The 19,322-nt window shown below is 41.4% G+C and overlaps 1 protein-coding gene across 2 annotated transcripts in view; it reads right to left on the bottom strand.

Moving 5' to 3' along the window:
• The window catches only part of LOC126164949 (anaphase-promoting complex subunit 1), a 361,025-nt gene that overhangs the window by 97,618 nt on the left and 244,085 nt on the right, over positions 1-19,322 (bottom strand). For both annotated transcript variants that reach the window (XM_049920281.1, XM_049920280.1), the window contains exons 26-27: positions 14,336-14,537; positions 4,163-4,395 (exon numbers count right to left, since the gene is read on the bottom strand). In XM_049920281.1, coding sequence (XP_049776238.1) covers positions 4,163-4,395; positions 14,336-14,537 — 435 coding nt within the window. The remainder of the gene's footprint in view (positions 1-4,162; positions 4,396-14,335; positions 14,538-19,322) is intronic.

The raw sequence follows: 19,322 nt of genomic DNA on the forward strand, positions 1-19,322 counted from the left end.
AGTGAACTGTAGCTGCAGTATAGACAAAAAGGGGGTAAGAGATTTTGAAATGTGTTGCTACAGTAAAATGCTAAAGATTTAGAGGTTATATTGAATAACTAATGAAAAGATACTTAATTGAATGGAGACGGGTTTGGGGGGACGGGGTGTGGGAAATTGTGGCACAAATTGACTGTAAGACACAATCAGCGATCAGTTCATCAAGGTACAGTCAAGTTTGGTTAGGGAGGGGGGGGGGGGGGAGAGAAGCAGACTGGGGGGGAGGAGTGGATGGAGGTTGCAATAGTTATACATTGATGAAGGGGGTTGAACAGAATAGACTGGCATGAAGAATGGTATTGAATTACTCTCCTGACTGAAGATCTTAACAACAGAATAGCCTTTTCATAGCATGTAGCACTCCTTTTATTTACAATCACAAGCTCTCAGTTTCCGCATAAAACCTTATTCGTCACATTAGCGTAGGGATAAAATATTGTGGCCTGGTCAGGGAAATCCATGTTTCTTAGGCTTTAAATGCACTCACTTTTAAGTCAATGGACTCTGCAAAATGTTTTTCCATTGAGTCCCACTCCTTAAAATTGATTCTGGAAGGCCTGCAAAACACTCATCTACTGCTGTTGCAGCCTCATCATTTGATTCAAAACATTGTCCATCTGCAAACTTTGAACACACGGGAACAAATGGAAAATAGATAGTGTCAAACCTTGTGGATAAAGTGAATGTTCAAACAATTCGTACTTCTTAACTCCACAGTCAACACATGTATGTCGACACTGTTACTGTGTAAGAACACTAATCTCCCCCCCCCCCCCCCCCCCCCACACACACACACACACAAACACACACACTGTTGTTGGTTGTTGTCATAAAGTGGTGGATCAATGTATCATTCACAGTAATAAATTTTGTGCACTAAGTCATTAGATTCTTTATTAAAGAGTCCAAACATTTTTGAGGAATTCATTTTTTCATTTACTCCTGGTCTACTTTGATTCAGCAATGCATCTAGGACATAGCTCCCTGATGGTAAATTCGTTCTGTAAATGTGTTTCTTCAGATGGACTTACAGTATACCTTTAATCAGCCATCTTCTAATACAATACATACATAGGTCAAACCACACGCACCGTGAAAGAACGCTGCACCGAACATCAACATTACACCCGCCTTTTGCAGCCAAGCAAGTCCGCTATTGCTGAACATTGTATTCTGGACATTCAATGGAGTATGAGAAAACAATGATTTTGTCCACAGCAACATCTTTCTGGGACTCAATTATTAAAGAATCCGTAGAAATACGACTGGCGGAAAATCTGTTAAACCGTGACAGCGGCTACCAGCTGGACAGTGCATGGAATCCCATAATCTCCACGATTTGCTCAAATCGAAGACGACAGAATGCGTCAACGGCCGTGGCAAACAGCAACGCAGATGGCGACTGAGTTCCGCTATTCCAACAGCGAGGGAGCTGCCGGCGGGCAGTGTTGGTTCAACTATCAAGTTTTCGACGCATGTGCAGAATAGTTACAGTATGCTATATATTGCGGAGCGGAGAACGTTATCGCCAGTCTGCGACGGCTCACCTGAAGATGACTGGCAGGTGCCCAGTTGAAATATCATGCGAAGTACTGAACGACGACCGGCTGCAAGCCCGAAATTTGTTTGAACAATTGTCTTCATGTTTAGTTACAAAATATCCAGACATCTTCTAAGTGAACTACATGCCTGATAGAATATTGAATTCCATTCTGCTAAACTGTTTCACTGTGAAAGATCATCAGTTGTATGGTTCACTCAGGACAAGGATGGACATTTCACAGTCCAAATACAAAACAAGAAGAAAAGTATGGTTACAGCTGCATTCCTGGAATGTCAATGATCAAAGATATAGACTGGAGATGATTTGAAGTGTCACAATGTAACATTTATCATCAGGGATGAAAACAGTGGATAAAATTCAAGAGTACTTTACAGTAACTTTCAACTTGTATGTACAGGGCAAGGTTTCGGGGTGAAGGGGAGGGGGAGGGGGCAGGGGTAGAGCAGACCCATACGATGCCAGACAGATTTCCTGGAAGAATCTTAAGGAAATCAAATTTACATGAAATATTTTATTAACAAAATCCTCATCTGATAGTTTTTTTGAGTATCAATGTTACACTTGAAACTCCAGCTGGTAAGATTAACAGGTGAGACACACAAGATCCAAAGAAAAGCAGCCTGTTTCATCACATGTTCATTTAGTAAGGGTGGGAGCGTCATGGAGATACTCATCGACCTTCAGTGACAGAGGCAACAAAAGAGAGAGAAACTGTGCATCTCACTGTGGTTCAAGTTAAAATTCTGAGAGCATATGTTGCAAAAAGAGACTGGCAATGGATTATTTCCTTCTACACATATCTCGTGAACTTAGCATATATCTCGTGAACTTAGCATATATCTCATGAACTGAGCATGATGGTAAGCTTGTGTACGAGTTGTAATTTCTCTTATATTTCCAACAGCCATTTTTCCCATGCACCACACATGTATGAAACCTTCTACCACAAAATTTAAGGTCCCTTGTAGAGCATAAATTTGGATGCGTTAGTTGGGCGGGGATTGAATGCTTCGACTACTGTGTCATCTAGCTTGGTGCAGGCAACAGTCTCCAACATCAGGAACAAGGCAGCTAACACTCATTCTCCATCTAGAGAATTCTTTTTATGGCATAAAAACAATTTACTATACAAGGTAATTATGAGAGTTCAGAGAACAAGCAAGAATCAACTTTCTCAGTTATCAGTAGCGGAACCTCAACCGCATTCAAGTGTGCACTGCCGAAATGGGTGGTGCTGCAACCATGTCACTCTAAGTGATGCTACTGAGAAAACCTGACCACAGCAAAACTGGGGCCAGCTCTCGGGTCATAAATAAGTGGTTCTTCCCTGGCCAAGGACACAGTATTGGAGCCCTTCTCCTAGAGCACTCCTAGCTACTCAATCAAAAAATGTATTGATACGGGCTGCATACAGCTCAGTGCCCTTTGCCACTGCTCTGCTGCTTTGACATACGACTGCCATCCACTCCACACCTGCCGATGCTGGACCCCATCACCAACCATCTGCCAAATGATGGCTAGCTATCCTGACTATACCTACAGCTACCAGGGGTGTTATGTCATTAAATAAAAAGTGCTTCATCACTTATTTGTGTGTTCATTATTTATTTCCATTTGTCACTGATCTATTACTACAACCATATTTTTTGTCACACCCCTTTACAGCTACATACACATTCCGCAAGCCTCAGCACAGCACATGGTGGAGTAAACTATGCACCACTGACAGTCATTCTCTTTCCTGTTCCACTCACATACACAACAAGAGAGAAATGATAGCCTTTATGCACCTACATGAGCCCTAATCTCAATTATTTTGTCCTTACTGCACCTGCATGAGACGAATGTTGGAGACAGTAGAACTATCCTGCAGTAACAAATGGAGATTCTCTGAGCTTCCTTAATAGTGATTTGCAAAACATTGTCTTGTTCCCTTCAAGGATTTCCACCTAAGCTCCAAAGTGTATCTTCATAACAACTCTCTCACACATCAAACTGACTGGTACTGAAAGCATTCAAGAGACGTTCTTGTCACAGTTGTTATGCTATGTACTATACTGTTCACTCTTCTACAGCATGTCATGCACAGAAACAATGCATGCTTTTGAAGACCAAGGAGGGTAATAGATGGAAGTCCAAACTCAAAATAATATGGATTCTATCAAACTGCTACAGTACTTGTCCACACCAACAAAGGAATTGTGAGGTAATTCACGAAACCATTTTCATCCTCAGACAAAATGACACTACAGATCAGTTCAAAATACACAAGTTCCCTCTAAATTGACGAAAAGGACATCAGGTACATAAGACAGTGTGTGATGAAGTTTTGTGGAAATCAACATCAGTTATTTCTTTACATCTATCACTTTAACTTTTTCTTATCTTTTTGAAAGCAATATTTCTTTATGTTTTAACTCAAGATTTATATTTATAAATTCATGCAGTTCCATGTATGTGTAACAGTGAGCAAGACAAAAAAAACATTGTACTGTTACACAAAATAATATTCCTTTGATACAAACAATAGCTTTTAAAATAATTCTTTAATGACATCACCTGTTATCATTGCTGTGTGTTGGAAACTTAGGAAAGAAGGCACATAACATTGCAGCAACAGCTGAAGGTGAAGTGCTGAGAGTGTATCTACCACCACCCAAAAACAACAGTCCAAGGGCCATATGTGTCGCAAGGTGTGATCCATAAGTTACGACACTGTTTGCTGGACCAACACGTGAGCGTAAATGTCTTACAAGTCTCAACACATCCAAGTCTCCAGTTCCTGCCATCACCTATAACATACCAATTGCATCATATTTTACACCAACTAAAAATATTTAATGTAACATAGAATTAGTATTTTTCCTTGGTACATTCACTTCTATCTTCATGGATAAGTTAGATGCTGGCAAACATTCGCAACTTATTTCCCTTAAAATTTTAATTCAGTAAAATATACACTCTCTCACTGGACCTTGGTTAATGCACATTCATTCAAACTAAACAGTACCATTCACTTGATGAACACTAGGCAGCAAAATGGTTTTTCATATGCATAACATTTTACCAATAATTTACAGAAAGGTGTAAAGTATTCGGCATGTTCTATTTTTTACTGCACATTCTGTTCGCATAATTGGTACATACAGGGTGTCCATAAACTCATACTATCATTTTAAAAAAATAGCGACAGACCAGGAGAAGGCGCAATGTGTCATCTGGTATCCAGAATCCAAATCTGCAACATAGTACTGCTGAATAATCAAAACCTGTGTGGGAGGGCACCATTGGCAAAAATAAGCATAAGAGGTGCTTCAAAAACTTTAAAGACAAGCAGTGTCAAAAGCCTTCCTCGAAGTGGACGTTACCCCATGTCTCAAACATATGTCGATAAGGTTCAAACTTCATTTCGGCACAGCTCTGAGTATCCAATTTGTCATGCATCACACAAATTGCAGGAAGCAAGATCAAGTATTACATATGTGGTTAAACTTTTATGCAAACAAAGTGCAAATGAACCAAGCGTTGTGGCCAATCATTGTCATCATTTGTGTGTTTCACGCTTGCCTCCATAGACGCCAACAACAACAACTGAAAAATTTCCTGTTTCCAGATGAAGCAACTTTCCACATTTCTGGACACACAAATTGTCACATTATGACTTTGGGCTCCAAAAATGCACACAACACATATGAACACATCCAGCAACAGCCCGAAGTTACTGCTTGGTGTGACTATGCATAAGAGTGTGATAGGCTCAGTTTTATTCACAGATAAAACCATAACAGGAAATGTTTACCTGGACATTTTCAAGCAGTTCTAGCTACCACAGATGAAGAGCTGCTGTTATGTCCCTGCCTGTCGCGTCCACAACTGCCGCCATCTACTTCTCAAGATTGCTTTGCCAGCTCCCTCTGACGAGAACAGGAGTACTATGTCCTTCACTGTCGCCTCCATTGCGGCTGCCGTTTACACCTCGAGATGGCTTTGCCACCTATCTTCAAAGGGAAGCATGTCACCTCCACCATGGCCACTTTCTCTGAAGGGAAGAGGAATGCTGTGTACCTCGGGTGCCTAAATGTTCTGGCATACCACCACACAGCAATGTCATGAGGGTTGTCGTCAAGCTAGGTTCCTGCAGTCGACACTGTTCGACTTCACTGAGCCATCCGCTGCGGTATGGAGGGCACCACGATCACTGGACAGCCAGCACTATTTTGCATCCACAAGGCAATGTGACGCCAGCTATTTCCGGGTAGCCCTACACAGGACTGCCACCTGCAGCTCTCCAGACAGTGTGCCGCAGAGTGTGCCACCGAGCGTGCTGCTGAGTAAACAACAAGTCACTGATACAACAATACTGGATGATGATAAAACAAGTGCATCACCGATTGGGACCACAACCAATTGTGACATTGGAGAGTAACGAATGGTGACAGACTGTGTGCTTTCTGTCTGCATCTTCACAGAATTGTTTTCCAAGAGTAACAGTTATTCTCAGCTGATCAGAATGATCTCGTTTATTCTTTGTATAGAATAAATTTCTGTTGTTCATGTTTTCCTGTTGCTTCCTTAAGAAATAAATTCTGTAGTTCAAGGCTACCTGGGAACTGTCTTCTTTCTGCATGCACTATCCTGCAACTGGTCACATCAGCTGCTGCTATCCATCAACTTCCAATGTGATGGTGTACCTCGACATTGGAGTTTGATTGTGCAGGTGAGCTGAATGACACATTTCCTGAGATGTGGATGCATCACAATGCTCCCTCCAGATAGCCTCCACGTCTCCCATTTTTACATCATTGGACTTCTTTTTATGCGGTTCCATTAAGGTTCACATGTTCACAACACCAGTCAGTGATACTGCAACACTTCATGTACAAGTCAATGAAGAAACCAGAGCATTTGATAATGTAATGCCGACTCTTTCATGGACAGAAGTCTGATCCCTCCCATGATGTTCTATGAGTGATGAGCTAGGCACTCAATGAATTTCTGGCATAACAGAACTAAAACTTTGAGAGCTGCTAAACATTTTTCAACAAACCACAATACTCTGTGTCTAATAGTTTACAAGTTATGTTCTCTCGAAATGATTGTGGCACTTTATGGTCACCATATATAGTTATTTTGTCTTCATTTTGTAGCTTGAACATTAATTTTTCACAAATGTTTTTCCATCTTGCATATGCTTCACTTGTACATTAAACAAAAATTAAACACATGTATTCAATACTTTGTCACTTGTACTGTTTCCACTAACGTTGTGTGTGACTAAGTATGTAGATGACACATGAATAAAAAGATTAACATGCAGAATTTATTGTGTAGTATATACTCCAACAAGATGAAGGCATCAGTTATTGAGTTATACAAACAAAAAATCCATGAAAGGCAAGTGAAGAATGCAACATTATGAAACATCAGAGAGAAATAATTCCTCGACACAGGAAGTCATGCCCCCTGGCATGGTACAGATTTTTTACTGATATCTTTCTGGTCTGGACTTGCGGCAAAGCAGAACTCCTCCATTTCCTGCAACACCTTAATTACTTTTCCCTACTTACATTCACATCTTCTCCAAACCCAGAGCAACTTTCCTGCATGTCAGTCTTACCTAGGTTCACATCCAGTCCATATCCAACCAGCCACTTATCAACCACACTTCCAATCCATCTCTGCCACTCCCTTCATACCAAACACTCCAAACTTTACAAAGCAGGCTTTTGAAGCCATCAAATTAGTTCAAAATCAAATCCTTAACACATATATCAGTAACCCCTCCAGGGTTTCCTTCTCTTCCAACCACCCCATAAAACTTTGTCAAAAACAAATATCCCGGGCAGTCCTACCTCCAGCCTTTCAACAAACATAGCTTGTTATGAAATTTGTGAATGATACACTTTGACATAGGTTTTTTGCATATTGACATTGAACTTTGCTTCAGATGTTTTACGTTTGAATCTGAAGAAGGAAAAACAAAAAATCATTATGTGATCTAGACAGCATTATTAGCAAAAAGAAAGCTTCCATTTCCAAGACAGTCAGAAGCACCACCATCACCCAGTATCACAGTGGCCTCAAATGTCTCAGTAGTCCATTTTACCAGGGCTAAGAATTTCTGATATCAGGCCTTGAAATTAGGTATCCTCTGCCTGATGTCCTCCCAACATCATTCACTGCAGCCCTCCACTACCCTCCTAAATTCTGTAACATCCTGGTCAAATCTACGTGTGCAACTGTTACTGCTGTAAAACCTGCGTAATGTATCTACCCACTACTAAATTCTCCAGCCTCGCCATTGGTAAATCCTACACCATCAAAGGAGAAGTAATATGTGAGAGACTCCTGGTGTTTACAAACTAACACGTGATCAGTGCATGACTTTCTTTTTATGTAGGAATAACTACCACTGAACAGGAAAACACATAAATGGACACAGAAGAATAATTTGTCATGAGAACATTCAGTTCTCAAAGTGTCCTGCACCACAATCTGAGGCACCAGAGTGCCTTCATACCACATAAGTCATTTAGATCTCCTCCTCCCCCCACATTTAATTTTCTTACATGTTTGGACCATCAACAAACATCCTTCTTATACAAGCTCCCTGGAGCCCTGATAGAAGCAATAATTTTAATCGCAAATACGACCTTTTAAAATAGATTTTGGGAGAGGTCAAACAAGTAACCAGATTTTAATGAAGTTATAAGAAAATAATTATGCTGGGAGAAAATATGCATTTTCCTGCCAAGCAACATATCTGACTCCATGTCACTTGTAAGTAGGAAAAAATTAAAATAAAACCATTGAGGAAGAATTAGGTAAGTCATAATACTTTGAAAGGGAGAGAGAAATGAAGCCACTGACAGATGATGATATGTGTGATCAGGGTGATTAAGAGGAGGCAAGGGAAGGCAAGGAGGGGAGGCAGAACAAAACAAGATATCTACATTTCTATACATACTACGCAAGCCACTGTAAGGTGTGTGGATGAGGATATCCTCTGTACTTTCCCCTACTCCACTTGCAAATTGAGTGAGGGAAAAACAACTGTAAATATGCCTCTGTATGAGCCCTAATTTCTGTTATCATATCTTATCTTCCCAGTTGTTACACAAAAGAAAATTGGCGACAGTAGAACTGTTCTGCAGTCAACTTCAAATGCCAGTTCCATAAATTTTTTTCAATGGTCTTCCTCAAAAAGAATGTCACCTTTTCTCCAGGGATTATAATACGAGTTCCCGAAGCATCTCTGTAATACTTGCATGTTGTTCAAACCTACGAGTAACAAATCTAGCAGTGTGCCTTTGAATCGCTTCAATGTCTTCCTTTAGTCCGACATGGTGCAGTTTCAAAAACTTGCAGTATTCAAGAATGGGTTGCACTAGTGTCCTATAATCAGTCTCCTTTACAGATGAACAAATCTTTTCTAAAATTTTCCAAATAAAATGGAGTCAATCATTAACCTTCCTACTACAGTCCTTACAAGCTCATTCCATTTCATATCCCTTTGAAACTTTATGTCAAGATACGAGGGTGAATCAAATGAAAATCTTAAATATTTTTTTAAATATTATTTATTCTGCAGAAGTGGTACAAAGCTGTATCACTTTTCAACATAATCTCCCCCACACTCAATGCAAGTCCTCCAGTACTTACAAAGAGCATAAATTCCTTCAGAATAAAATTCTTTTGGTAGTCCACACAACCACTCATGCACCGCGTGGCATACCTCTTCATCAGAACAGAACTTCTTTCCTCCCATTGCGTCTTTGAGTGGTCCAAGCATATGGAAATCACTTGGGGCAAGGTCTGGTGAGTATGGTGGATGAGGAAGACACTCAAAATGCAGATACATGATTGTTGCAACTGTTGTACGGGCAGTGTGGGGCCTTGCATTGTCATGTTGCAAAATGACATCTGCTGAAAGCAATCCACATCACTTTGATTTGACTGCAGGCCGCAGATGATGTTTTAGGATATCTGTGTATGACGCACTGGTGACAGTGGTCCCTCTAGGCATGTGATGCTCCAAAATGACACCTTTTTCGTCCCAAAAGAGAGTCAGCATAACCTTCCCTGCTGATGGTTCTGTTCGAAACTTCTTTGGTTTTGGTGATGAGGAGTGGTGCCATTCCTTGCTCGCTCTCTTCGTTTCCAGTTGGTGGAAGTGAGCTCAGGTTTCGTCCCCAGTAATGATTCTTGCAAGAAAGCCATCACCTTCTCGTTCAAAGCGCCGAAGAAGTTCTTCACAAGCATCAACATGTCGTTCTCTCATTTCAGGAGTCAGCTGCCATGGCACCCGACTTGCAGACACTTTGTGGAACTGGAGCACATCATGCACAATGTGGTGTGCTGATCCATGACTAATCTGTAAACATGCTGCAATGTCATTCAATGACAATCAGCAGTTTTCCTTCACTATGGATTCAAATGCGGCAATGCTCTGTGGAGTCGCAACTCGTTGTGCCTGACCTGGACGAGGAGCATCTTCCACTGAAGTCACACATTTGCGAACTTCCTACACCATTCGTACACTTGCTGATGTGACACACATGCATCACCATATTAAACCTTCATTCGTCGATGAATTTCAATAGGTTTCACACCTTCACTATGCAAAAACCGAATAACAGAATGCTGTTCTTCCCTGGTGCAAGTCGCAAGTGAGGTGACCATCTTTATACTGATACTGTGATGGTATGTGTGCATCTGCACTATGCTGCCACCTACAGGCCATTCTGCACGCTGTTTGTAGCATGCTTACCAACTTATAGGATGAAGGCACGAAATTTTTGATTTGTTATTACAAATTTAAGGTTTTCATTTGACTCACCCTCGTATTTAATCAACGTGCCTGTGTCAAGCAGCACACTACTAATGCTGTATTCCAACATTACCAGGATTGTGTTAGCTACTCATCTGCATTCAACGTACATTTTCCTACATTCAGAGCTAGCTGCCATTCATCACACCAATTAGAAATTTTTTTGAAGTCATCTTGTATCATTCTAGAGCAACTCAACAATGCCACCATCTTGGGCACCACAGCATCATCAGCGATCACCCACAGATTGCTGCTCACTCTGTCTGCCAGATCATTCGTGTAAACACAAATTAACAGTGGTCCTATCACGCTTCTCTGAGACATTCCTGATGACAGCCTTGTCTTTAATGAACACTCACCACTATGACATACTGTGTTCTGTACTTAAGAAGTCTTCGAGCCACTCTCATATCTGGGAACCTAATCTGTATGCCCATACCTGCATGAACAGTCTGCAGTGGAGCACAGTGTCAAATGCTTTTTGAAAATATACGGTTATGAAATTTGCCTGTTGTCCTTCATCCATAGTTTGCAGGATCTCCTGCAAGAAAGGGGCAAGCAGAGTTTTGCAAGAGCAATGCTTTCTAAAATTGTGCTGATTCATGGACACATGCTTTTCCGTCCCAAGGAAATTTATTATACTCAAACTGAGAATATGTTAAAGAATTTTGGAGCAAACTGATGTTAAGGATATTGGTTTGTAATTTTGCGTGTTCATTCTTTCATTCTTCTTATACATAGGAGTCACCTGCACTTTTTCCAGTCACTTGGGACTTTGTGCTAAGCGAGAGATCTGCAATAAATACAAGGTAAGTTAAGGGGGCAATGCTGTAGAATACTCCTTGTAAAACCAAACTGGGATTCCATCTGGGCCTGGCAACTTATTCGTTTTCAACTCTAAGAGTTGTTTCTGTATGACATGGACGCCTATTTCTATGTCCTCGACACGAGAGTCTGTGCAATGGTCAAATGACAGCATGTTTGTACAATTCTCCTGTGAGAACAATTTCTTAAGCATGAAATTTAAAACTTGGGCTTCCCTTTTGCTGTCTTCTACTGCCATGCCAGACTGGTCCATGAATGGCTGTATAGAAGCCTTAATTTCACTTAGCAACTTTACATAGATCCAGAATTGTCTTGGGTTCTAGGCAACACCTTTGCTAAGAAATGACTGCGGTAGTCGTGATCATTTTGCAGACACATGAATCTCTGTTAACTTTAGAATGCTGTCATTTGCGTGTTCTCGTTTGAACTGAGAGTGCAACAGCCTTTGCTTAGGCAGCGTGTTCCGACTTTCATTGTTAAACCGTTTAAACTTTGCCCATAATTCCTCTATGTCCATCATACCAGAACTAAATGACTTCAGGGTGATGCTAGCAACTGCTTACCTGCTCTTTCCAGCAGAAATACTCTCCTAGTCTTTTTGACTGATTTATTAACTTAAGTAACCATAGTCGCTATGATGACATGGTCACTAATCCCTGTACACTGATGCCATCAATAAGGTCAGGCCTGTTCGTAGCTCCAAGATCTAAAATATTTCCATAGTGAGTTGACTGTCAAACTAGATGCTCTTGATAGTTTTTGGAAAAGTGTTCAAAAGCATTTCACAAGACTGTCTGTCTGTACTGCCTCCAATGAATCCATAGATGTCCCAGTCTATACACAGTGGGTTAGAGTCATCTACAACCAATAATGTACGATATAGGTATTTCTGCACTACTAACCATATACTATCTTTGAATGACTCTGAAATTGCCACATGGGAATTGGGTGGCTGGCGAAAATAGCCAGCAATTAACTGGATTTCACTTAGACCTGCTATATGTAGCCCGATAACTTCAGTGTCACATTCAAGTTTGATCTCCACAGAGAGAGTATTTTTGTCAGCAGCAATAAACACTCCTCCTCCTCCTCCTATGGCATCTAATCTGTCTTTTTGGTACGAGTTCCATGAATTGCTGAACATCTCAGAGCTTTCTACTTAGGGCTTCAGCCAGCCTTCGGTCCCAAGAATAATTTCAACATGAGATATTTCTTGGATGGCAGTAAATTCAGGAACTTTGTTACAAATACTTCAACATGTTATTAATAAAATTGTGACAGTCTAAGCATCTTTACTCTGAATGCAGTCCGATTTTGCTATCTGTGTGTTTTTTGGTGAGTATTCATTGGAGTATCTCAAACTACCGCCTAGCCTTATAAAAAAGAAAAAAGAAAAAAAAAAGAAACACATGCTTTCTACAAGAATTCCACTATGTGAGTAACTGCTTCCTTTACATAGTGCACAACTGACCCCTCAAAGGGAGCCCCAAAAATCCTCACTCAATAATGCAAGGTACGAAATGTCCAGCTGACACCATCATAGAGTCAATGAAGCTTTTGTTTGAGAACCTTCACTTGGCTCCAAACCAAAGGACCACTATGAACTCTGGGAACGATGCTGCAAATTTCGAGCTCTGCTTGCACCTGGTCACAATGCCAGCAGCCTCCACCATTTCCACTAGCCACTGAATGAACCAGCAAGGGAACTCCTCATCACAGCCCCCATCAGATTTAATGGTAAAATGACCCAGGGGTGACCTGTTAAAAACTGAACACAGAAAGTATGAAAACAGGAAGAAAGTGTACTGAACTGTGAAAAAAGAAGCATAATAGAAACAGTGACCCCCCTTTTTTCCCCTTATGAACTTTCCTTCTGGTCACTGATGCATCTGCTCTCATTCTGCAGCCTATAGAATTCATGTGGCAAGAATATATTACCGGTACAGGTAAATGTGACAAATAGTGATAGCAGGCGAGATGCCACATAAACCTCTCACAGAAATGAAAATAACAAAACACATGTGAACTATGTTACAACAAAGAAACTGAAGAGTCAAAACTTCCAAAACGGAACGCAAGTCATAATGTGTGGTACTTGTGTAGAACAAATAGGAGGTATGTATGTCTGGAGGTCCTTTCCTTACACCTCACTGTTGCAAATGGACATTACACCACGATACAGACAGAAATTTGAATACAGCAGACAGACATGTCAATGACAGGATGGACAGTCCACAATTTAGTGGGAAAAAAAGGGCAGGGAGGGGGGGGGGGGAGGGGGGGGCTCGAAGGAGATCTAATCATGGATCTTCCCTTTAACAGTTCAGTACTATGGCCACATAACCACAATGCTTTGGCTATTCTAGTTCACTTGATGTTGCACATCTTGATGTTGGACAATTCATTGTTTAGATTTTTCTTCTCTTGTCACAGTTCAGTACACCTTCTTCCTGTTTTCATTTCTGATCTGCATTCAGTTTTTGGCAGGATATCTACTGTGCCATTTTACCGCTAAATCTGAGGGGGGTGCGATGGGAAGTTTCCCTTGTGAGTACAGCCTCAGAACCCAAGTGACAGATTCCGTTGGCACCAACACGAGCCACAATTTGCAGACAGCTGCACCCTGCATGCCTGAGAGCCACAGTCAAGGCTTCCGTTACATCTCAGATGAGGCCCCCCAGCAGCCATACGGATTGAGCATTGGCTTTCTAGTCACAAAGACTGACACACATTTATGAGATCTTTGGAAATCCTGGAACAATATCTTGCTGTAATTGTTCAAGAATTAAAAAGAAATTGGAACTACTGGCTGATTATGATCCAGACAACAACTGCAGAAATGACATTGTATTAGTGTGAGTAATGACAATAAGTCACTTCTCCTGACAATGTGAATGCAAAACAAATGAAAAATGTTCTTCAAGATAGAACAGTGAAAAAAATTACATAATAAAATGGTTCCTATCTAATCTCTCTTTTACACACACCAAAATCTAGTTTCTTAAAGATACTGCCTATTTAAACAACATGGGCACAATTTAAAACAAACACAAGTTGAGACAGGTATAAATACATACCATTGCCAGTGACAACAGCATCACATTCAGACAGGTTTCTATAGTAGACTTGCCAGCCAGTTCTGCAATAGATTTTCCAGACAAGTTTGTGAACTTCTTTGCATACTGAAGCAATGTTTTAAAGGCTTCATTATTTGCAGAACCAGCAAATCGTAAACCAACTGCCATGCAACCTCCAGCAACAATGTTGCAGTATGCTTGACTGTAGAGCACAAATCAAATAATTACAAACAAAATAATAATGATTATGGCATTTTAAATCATATGTATAAGTCTTCACATACAAATAGCAATATGGAAAGGATTGATTGCTAGACCCTACAGAGAGGAGGCAGTATGTTTCAAAGAGACAGGCACAGTGAAAACGAAAGCTTTCAGACAGTGGAAAAGAATGTTTTTGAAAAAAGTCCTTCTTCAAAAGTGGAAAACACACACACACACACACACACACACACACATCACATGAGAACAACTCTCACACAAGTAGCCACTGCCTCCATCTGCTCATGAACAGCAGTCTAGTAGTGGATGGGGAGGTGGGTAGGTGGGGAGGTGGCAGAGTGGGGGGGAGGGAGGGGGGGGGAGTAAGGAAGAGGCATAGGGTGGGGATGGGGAGGGACAGCAGAGTAAGGACGGGGGAAGATGCTAGTGCTGCCTGTGGGAGTGTGCAGGGATGTGGTGGGGACAGGATAGGGCTGCTAGGTGCAGTACTGGAAGGAAGGGGTGGGGAGGGGAGGGGAGGGGAGGGGGGAGTGGGGTGGGGGCAAGTAAGAAAGAGGAAAGGACTATGTACATGAGTTGACAAGATGGAAGGCATGTGTATTACTGGAGTGGTAGGAGACATCTCAACCCCAACAAAGATAGGTCCACCTGTGAAAGCATATGATCTACAAACTTTGCTGCAATGACTGTGCCACATTCTATGTGGATATGATAATAACACGCTGCCTGTCCACATCAATGGCCACCACCAAACAGTGGCCAAGAGACAGCTGGACTACCATGCTGCAGAATATGGCGCCCAGCATGATGTGCTTTATAGTCTGATTTAAAGTAGTTGTCACTTGACAGGCAACGGGCTACAGGGCTCCCGCCACCAATAAACCAATGGCAGCCGGCGCTGTCGGCTGCCACTGCATTGCCACTTCGCTCTGCTGAGCTGACTAAGGCATTGTGCCAGCCAGTCCTCAGCGAGCCGTTGTAGACGTGCGGGTAAGAGATTTGAGTGACTTTTAGCTTCGCGTGTTTACAATGTCTGATGAAAGCAGTCACAAGACAGATGGATGGTTGGTTGTTTCGGGGAAAGAGACCAGACAGCGAGGTCATTGGTCTCATCGGATTAGTGAAAAACGGGGAAGGAAGTTGGCCGTGCCCTTTAAAAGGAACCATCCCGGTATTTGCCTGGAGCGATTTAGGGAAATCACGGAAAACCGAAATCAGGATGGCCGGACGCGGGATTGAACCGTCGTCCTCCCGAATGCGAGTCCAGTGTCTAACCACTGCGCCACCTCGCTCGGTTGCAAGACAGAGAGGCTGAGGTTGCACACTCCTCAGAAACCTCCAAAAAGTGGTGGACATGGCGTCGTTATACGCAGTCAGGCGCGTGAAACGTGTGTTTCTTAAGGGAGTATTTTGAGAGAGAGAGGGATGCAGGAGGGCCTTTCGTTCCTTTGGATAAGTTGGTGGAGCGAACTGCAGCTGCTCTGCAAGTTAGCAAACGATCAGTAATAAGAATCTGCAAGGAGAAATTCACGAAAGAAGGCTCAAGTGAATCATCTAAATTGGAGACACCAGGGAAAAAGATGCGACTATAGAAGAGGGTCACAAAACTAGACTCTTTTCAGGAAGATGCCATTCGTCGTCAAATATACGCATTTTATTCGAGGAAGGAGTATCCAACACTCAAAAAACAATATGCTACCCTCACAGTGGCTGACCTGTTTCAGGGTAGTAAATCATCTTTGCTGTTGTTGTTGTTGTGGTCTTCAGTCCTGAGACTGGTTTGATGCAGCTTTCCATGCTACCCTATCCTGTGCAAGCTTCTTCATCTCCCAGTAATTACTGCAACCCACATCCTTCTGAATCTGCTTAGTATAGTCATCTCTTGGTCTCCCTCTACGATTTTTACCCTCCACGCTGCCCTCCAATGCTAAATTTGTGATCCCTCGATGCCTCAGAACATGTCCTACTAACCGGTCCCTTCTTTTTGTCAAGTTGTGCCACATACTCCTCTTCTCCCCAATTCTATTCAATACTTCATCATTAGTTATGTGATCTACCCATCTAATCTTCAGTAGTATTCTGTAGCACCAAATTTCAAAAGCTTTTATTCTCTTCTTGTCTAAACTATTTATCATCCACATTTCACTTCCATACATGGCTACACTCCATACAAATACTTTCAGAAACGACTTCCTGACACTAAATCTATACTCGATGTTAACAAATTTCCCTTCTTCAGAAACGCTTTCCTTGCCATTGCCAGTCTACATTTTATATCCTCACTACTTCAACCATCATCAGTTATTTTGCTCCCCAAATAGCAAAACTCCTTTACTACTTTAAGTGTCTCATTTCCTAATCTAATTCCCTCAGCATCACCCAACTTAATTCGACTACATTCCATTATCCTCATTTTGCTTTTGTTGATGTTCATCTTATATCCTCCTTTCAAGATACTGTCCATTCCGTTCAACTGCTCTTCGAAGTCCTTTGCTGTCTCTGATAGAATTACAATGTCATCGGCGAACCTCAAAGTTTTTATTTCTTCTCCATGGATTTTAATACCTACTCCGAGTTTTTCTTTTGTTTCCTTTACTGCTTGCTCAATATACAGATTGAATAACATCGGGGAGAGGCTACAACCCTGTCTCACTCCCTTCCCAACCACTGCTTCCCTTTCATGCCCCTCGACTCTTATAACTGCCATCTGGTTTCTGTACAAATTGTAAATAGCCTTTCGCTCCCTGTATTTTACTCCTGCCAGCTTGAGAATTTGAAGGGGGTTTTCCAGTCAACATTGTCAAAAGCTTTCTCTAAGTCTACAAATGCTAGAAACGTAGGTTTGCCTTTCCTTAATCTTTCTTCTAAGATGAGTCATAGGGTCAGTAATGCCTCACGTGTTCCAACATTTCTACGGAATCCAAACTGATCTTCCCCGAGGTCGGCTTCTACCAGTTTTTCCATTCGTTTGTAAAGAATTCATGTTAGTATTTTGTAGCTGTGACTTATTAAACTGATAGTTCGGTAATTTTCACATCTGTCAACACCTGCTTTCTTCGGGATTGGAATTATTATATTCTTCTTGAAGTCTGAGGGTATTTCGCCTGTTTCATACACCTTGCTCACCAGATGGTATAGTTTTGTCAGGACTGGCTCTCCCAAGGCCGTCTGTAGTTCCAATGGAATGTTGTCTACTCCAGGGGCCTTGTTTCGACTCAGGTCTTTCAGTGCTCTGTCAAACTCTTCACGCAGTATCGTATCTCTCATTTCATCTTCATCTACATCCTCTTCCATTTCCATAATATTGTCCTCAAGTACATCGCCCTTGTATAGACCCTCTATATACTCCTTCCACCTTTCTGCTTTCCCTTCTTTGCTTAGAACTGGGTTTCCATCAAAGCTCTTGATATTCATACAAGTTGTTCTCTTTTTCCAAAGGTCTCTTTAATTTTCCTGTAGGCAGTATCTATTTTACCCCTAGTGAGATAAGCCTCTACATCCTTACATTTGTCCTCTAGCCATCCCTGCTTAGCCATTTTGCACTTCCTGTCTATCTCATTTTTGAGACGTCTGTATTCCTTTTTGCCTGCTTCATTTACTGCATTTTTGTATTTTCTCCTTTCATCAATTAAGTTCAATATTTCTTCTGTTACCCAAGGATTTCTACTAGTCCTCGACTTTTTACCTACTTGATCCTCTGTTGCCTTCACTACTTCATTCCTCAGAGCTACCCATTCTTCTTCTACTGTACTTCTTTCCACCATTCCTGTCAATTGTTCCCTTATGCTCTCCTTGAAACTCTGTACAACCTCTGGTTGTTTCAGTTTATCCAGGTCCCATCTCCTTAAATTCCCACCTTCTTTGTTACGAGTCATGAAAAATGTTAGGATTCCACTATAAATCCATCTCTGGCAGAAAGTTAGTAATGGAGCGCCAAGATATTGCAGCCTGGCGATTCCGCTTTCTTAGAGAATTAATGGGGACAAATTTTGATGATATCGTTTGGCTTGATGAAACGTGGGTGAATGCAGGACAGTTTAAAAATAGGCTGGACAGGCAGTGTCATCAGTAGTAGTAATGCAGCTCCAATTGGCAGAGAAAAAAGCATAATTGTAGCACATGCCAGAAATTCAAAAGGTTTCATTCCAAATTGTCTGTTGCTATGCAGTTCAAATAAGACCTCTGACTACCACGAAGAGATGAACCACAATACTTTCGTGAAATGGTTTGAAGACTGTGTGTTCCAGAACTCAACAAAAAACTCTATCATTGTTATGGATAATGCTCCTTATCACTCAGCAATCAGTACAATATAAAGCTCCCACGAAGCCAACGAGGAAAAACGACACTGTTAGCTGCTTACAGAAACATAAGGTACAGTTCGACGGTAATCTGACAAAGGCAGAATTATTAGAACTTGTATCACAACACAAGCCAAAGAACCCGATTTACATTGTGGATTAAGCAGCAAAAAAATACGAGCATAAAGTGCTCAGAATGCCTCCTTACCATTGCCATTTCAACACAATAGAGCTGATTTGGGCTCAGGTTAAACAGCATATTGCTGCAGAAAAGAAGAAATTCACATTAACTGAAGTGGAACGCCTTCTGAAAGAGGAAGTTGGAACTGTGACATCGGAAGACTAGCAGAAGGTAGTGCATCACGTGAAAGGAGTGATACAGGACGCATAGAACAATTAAGGTATGTTACAACAAAGTGTCGAAGACTTGATTATATCTGTCAATACGAGCAGCGACACGGATA

The sequence above is a fragment of the Schistocerca cancellata genome, chromosome 1 (genome assembly GCF_023864275.1).
Source record: "Schistocerca cancellata isolate TAMUIC-IGC-003103 chromosome 1, iqSchCanc2.1, whole genome shotgun sequence".
Taxonomy (NCBI): domain Eukaryota; kingdom Metazoa; phylum Arthropoda; class Insecta; order Orthoptera; family Acrididae; genus Schistocerca; species Schistocerca cancellata.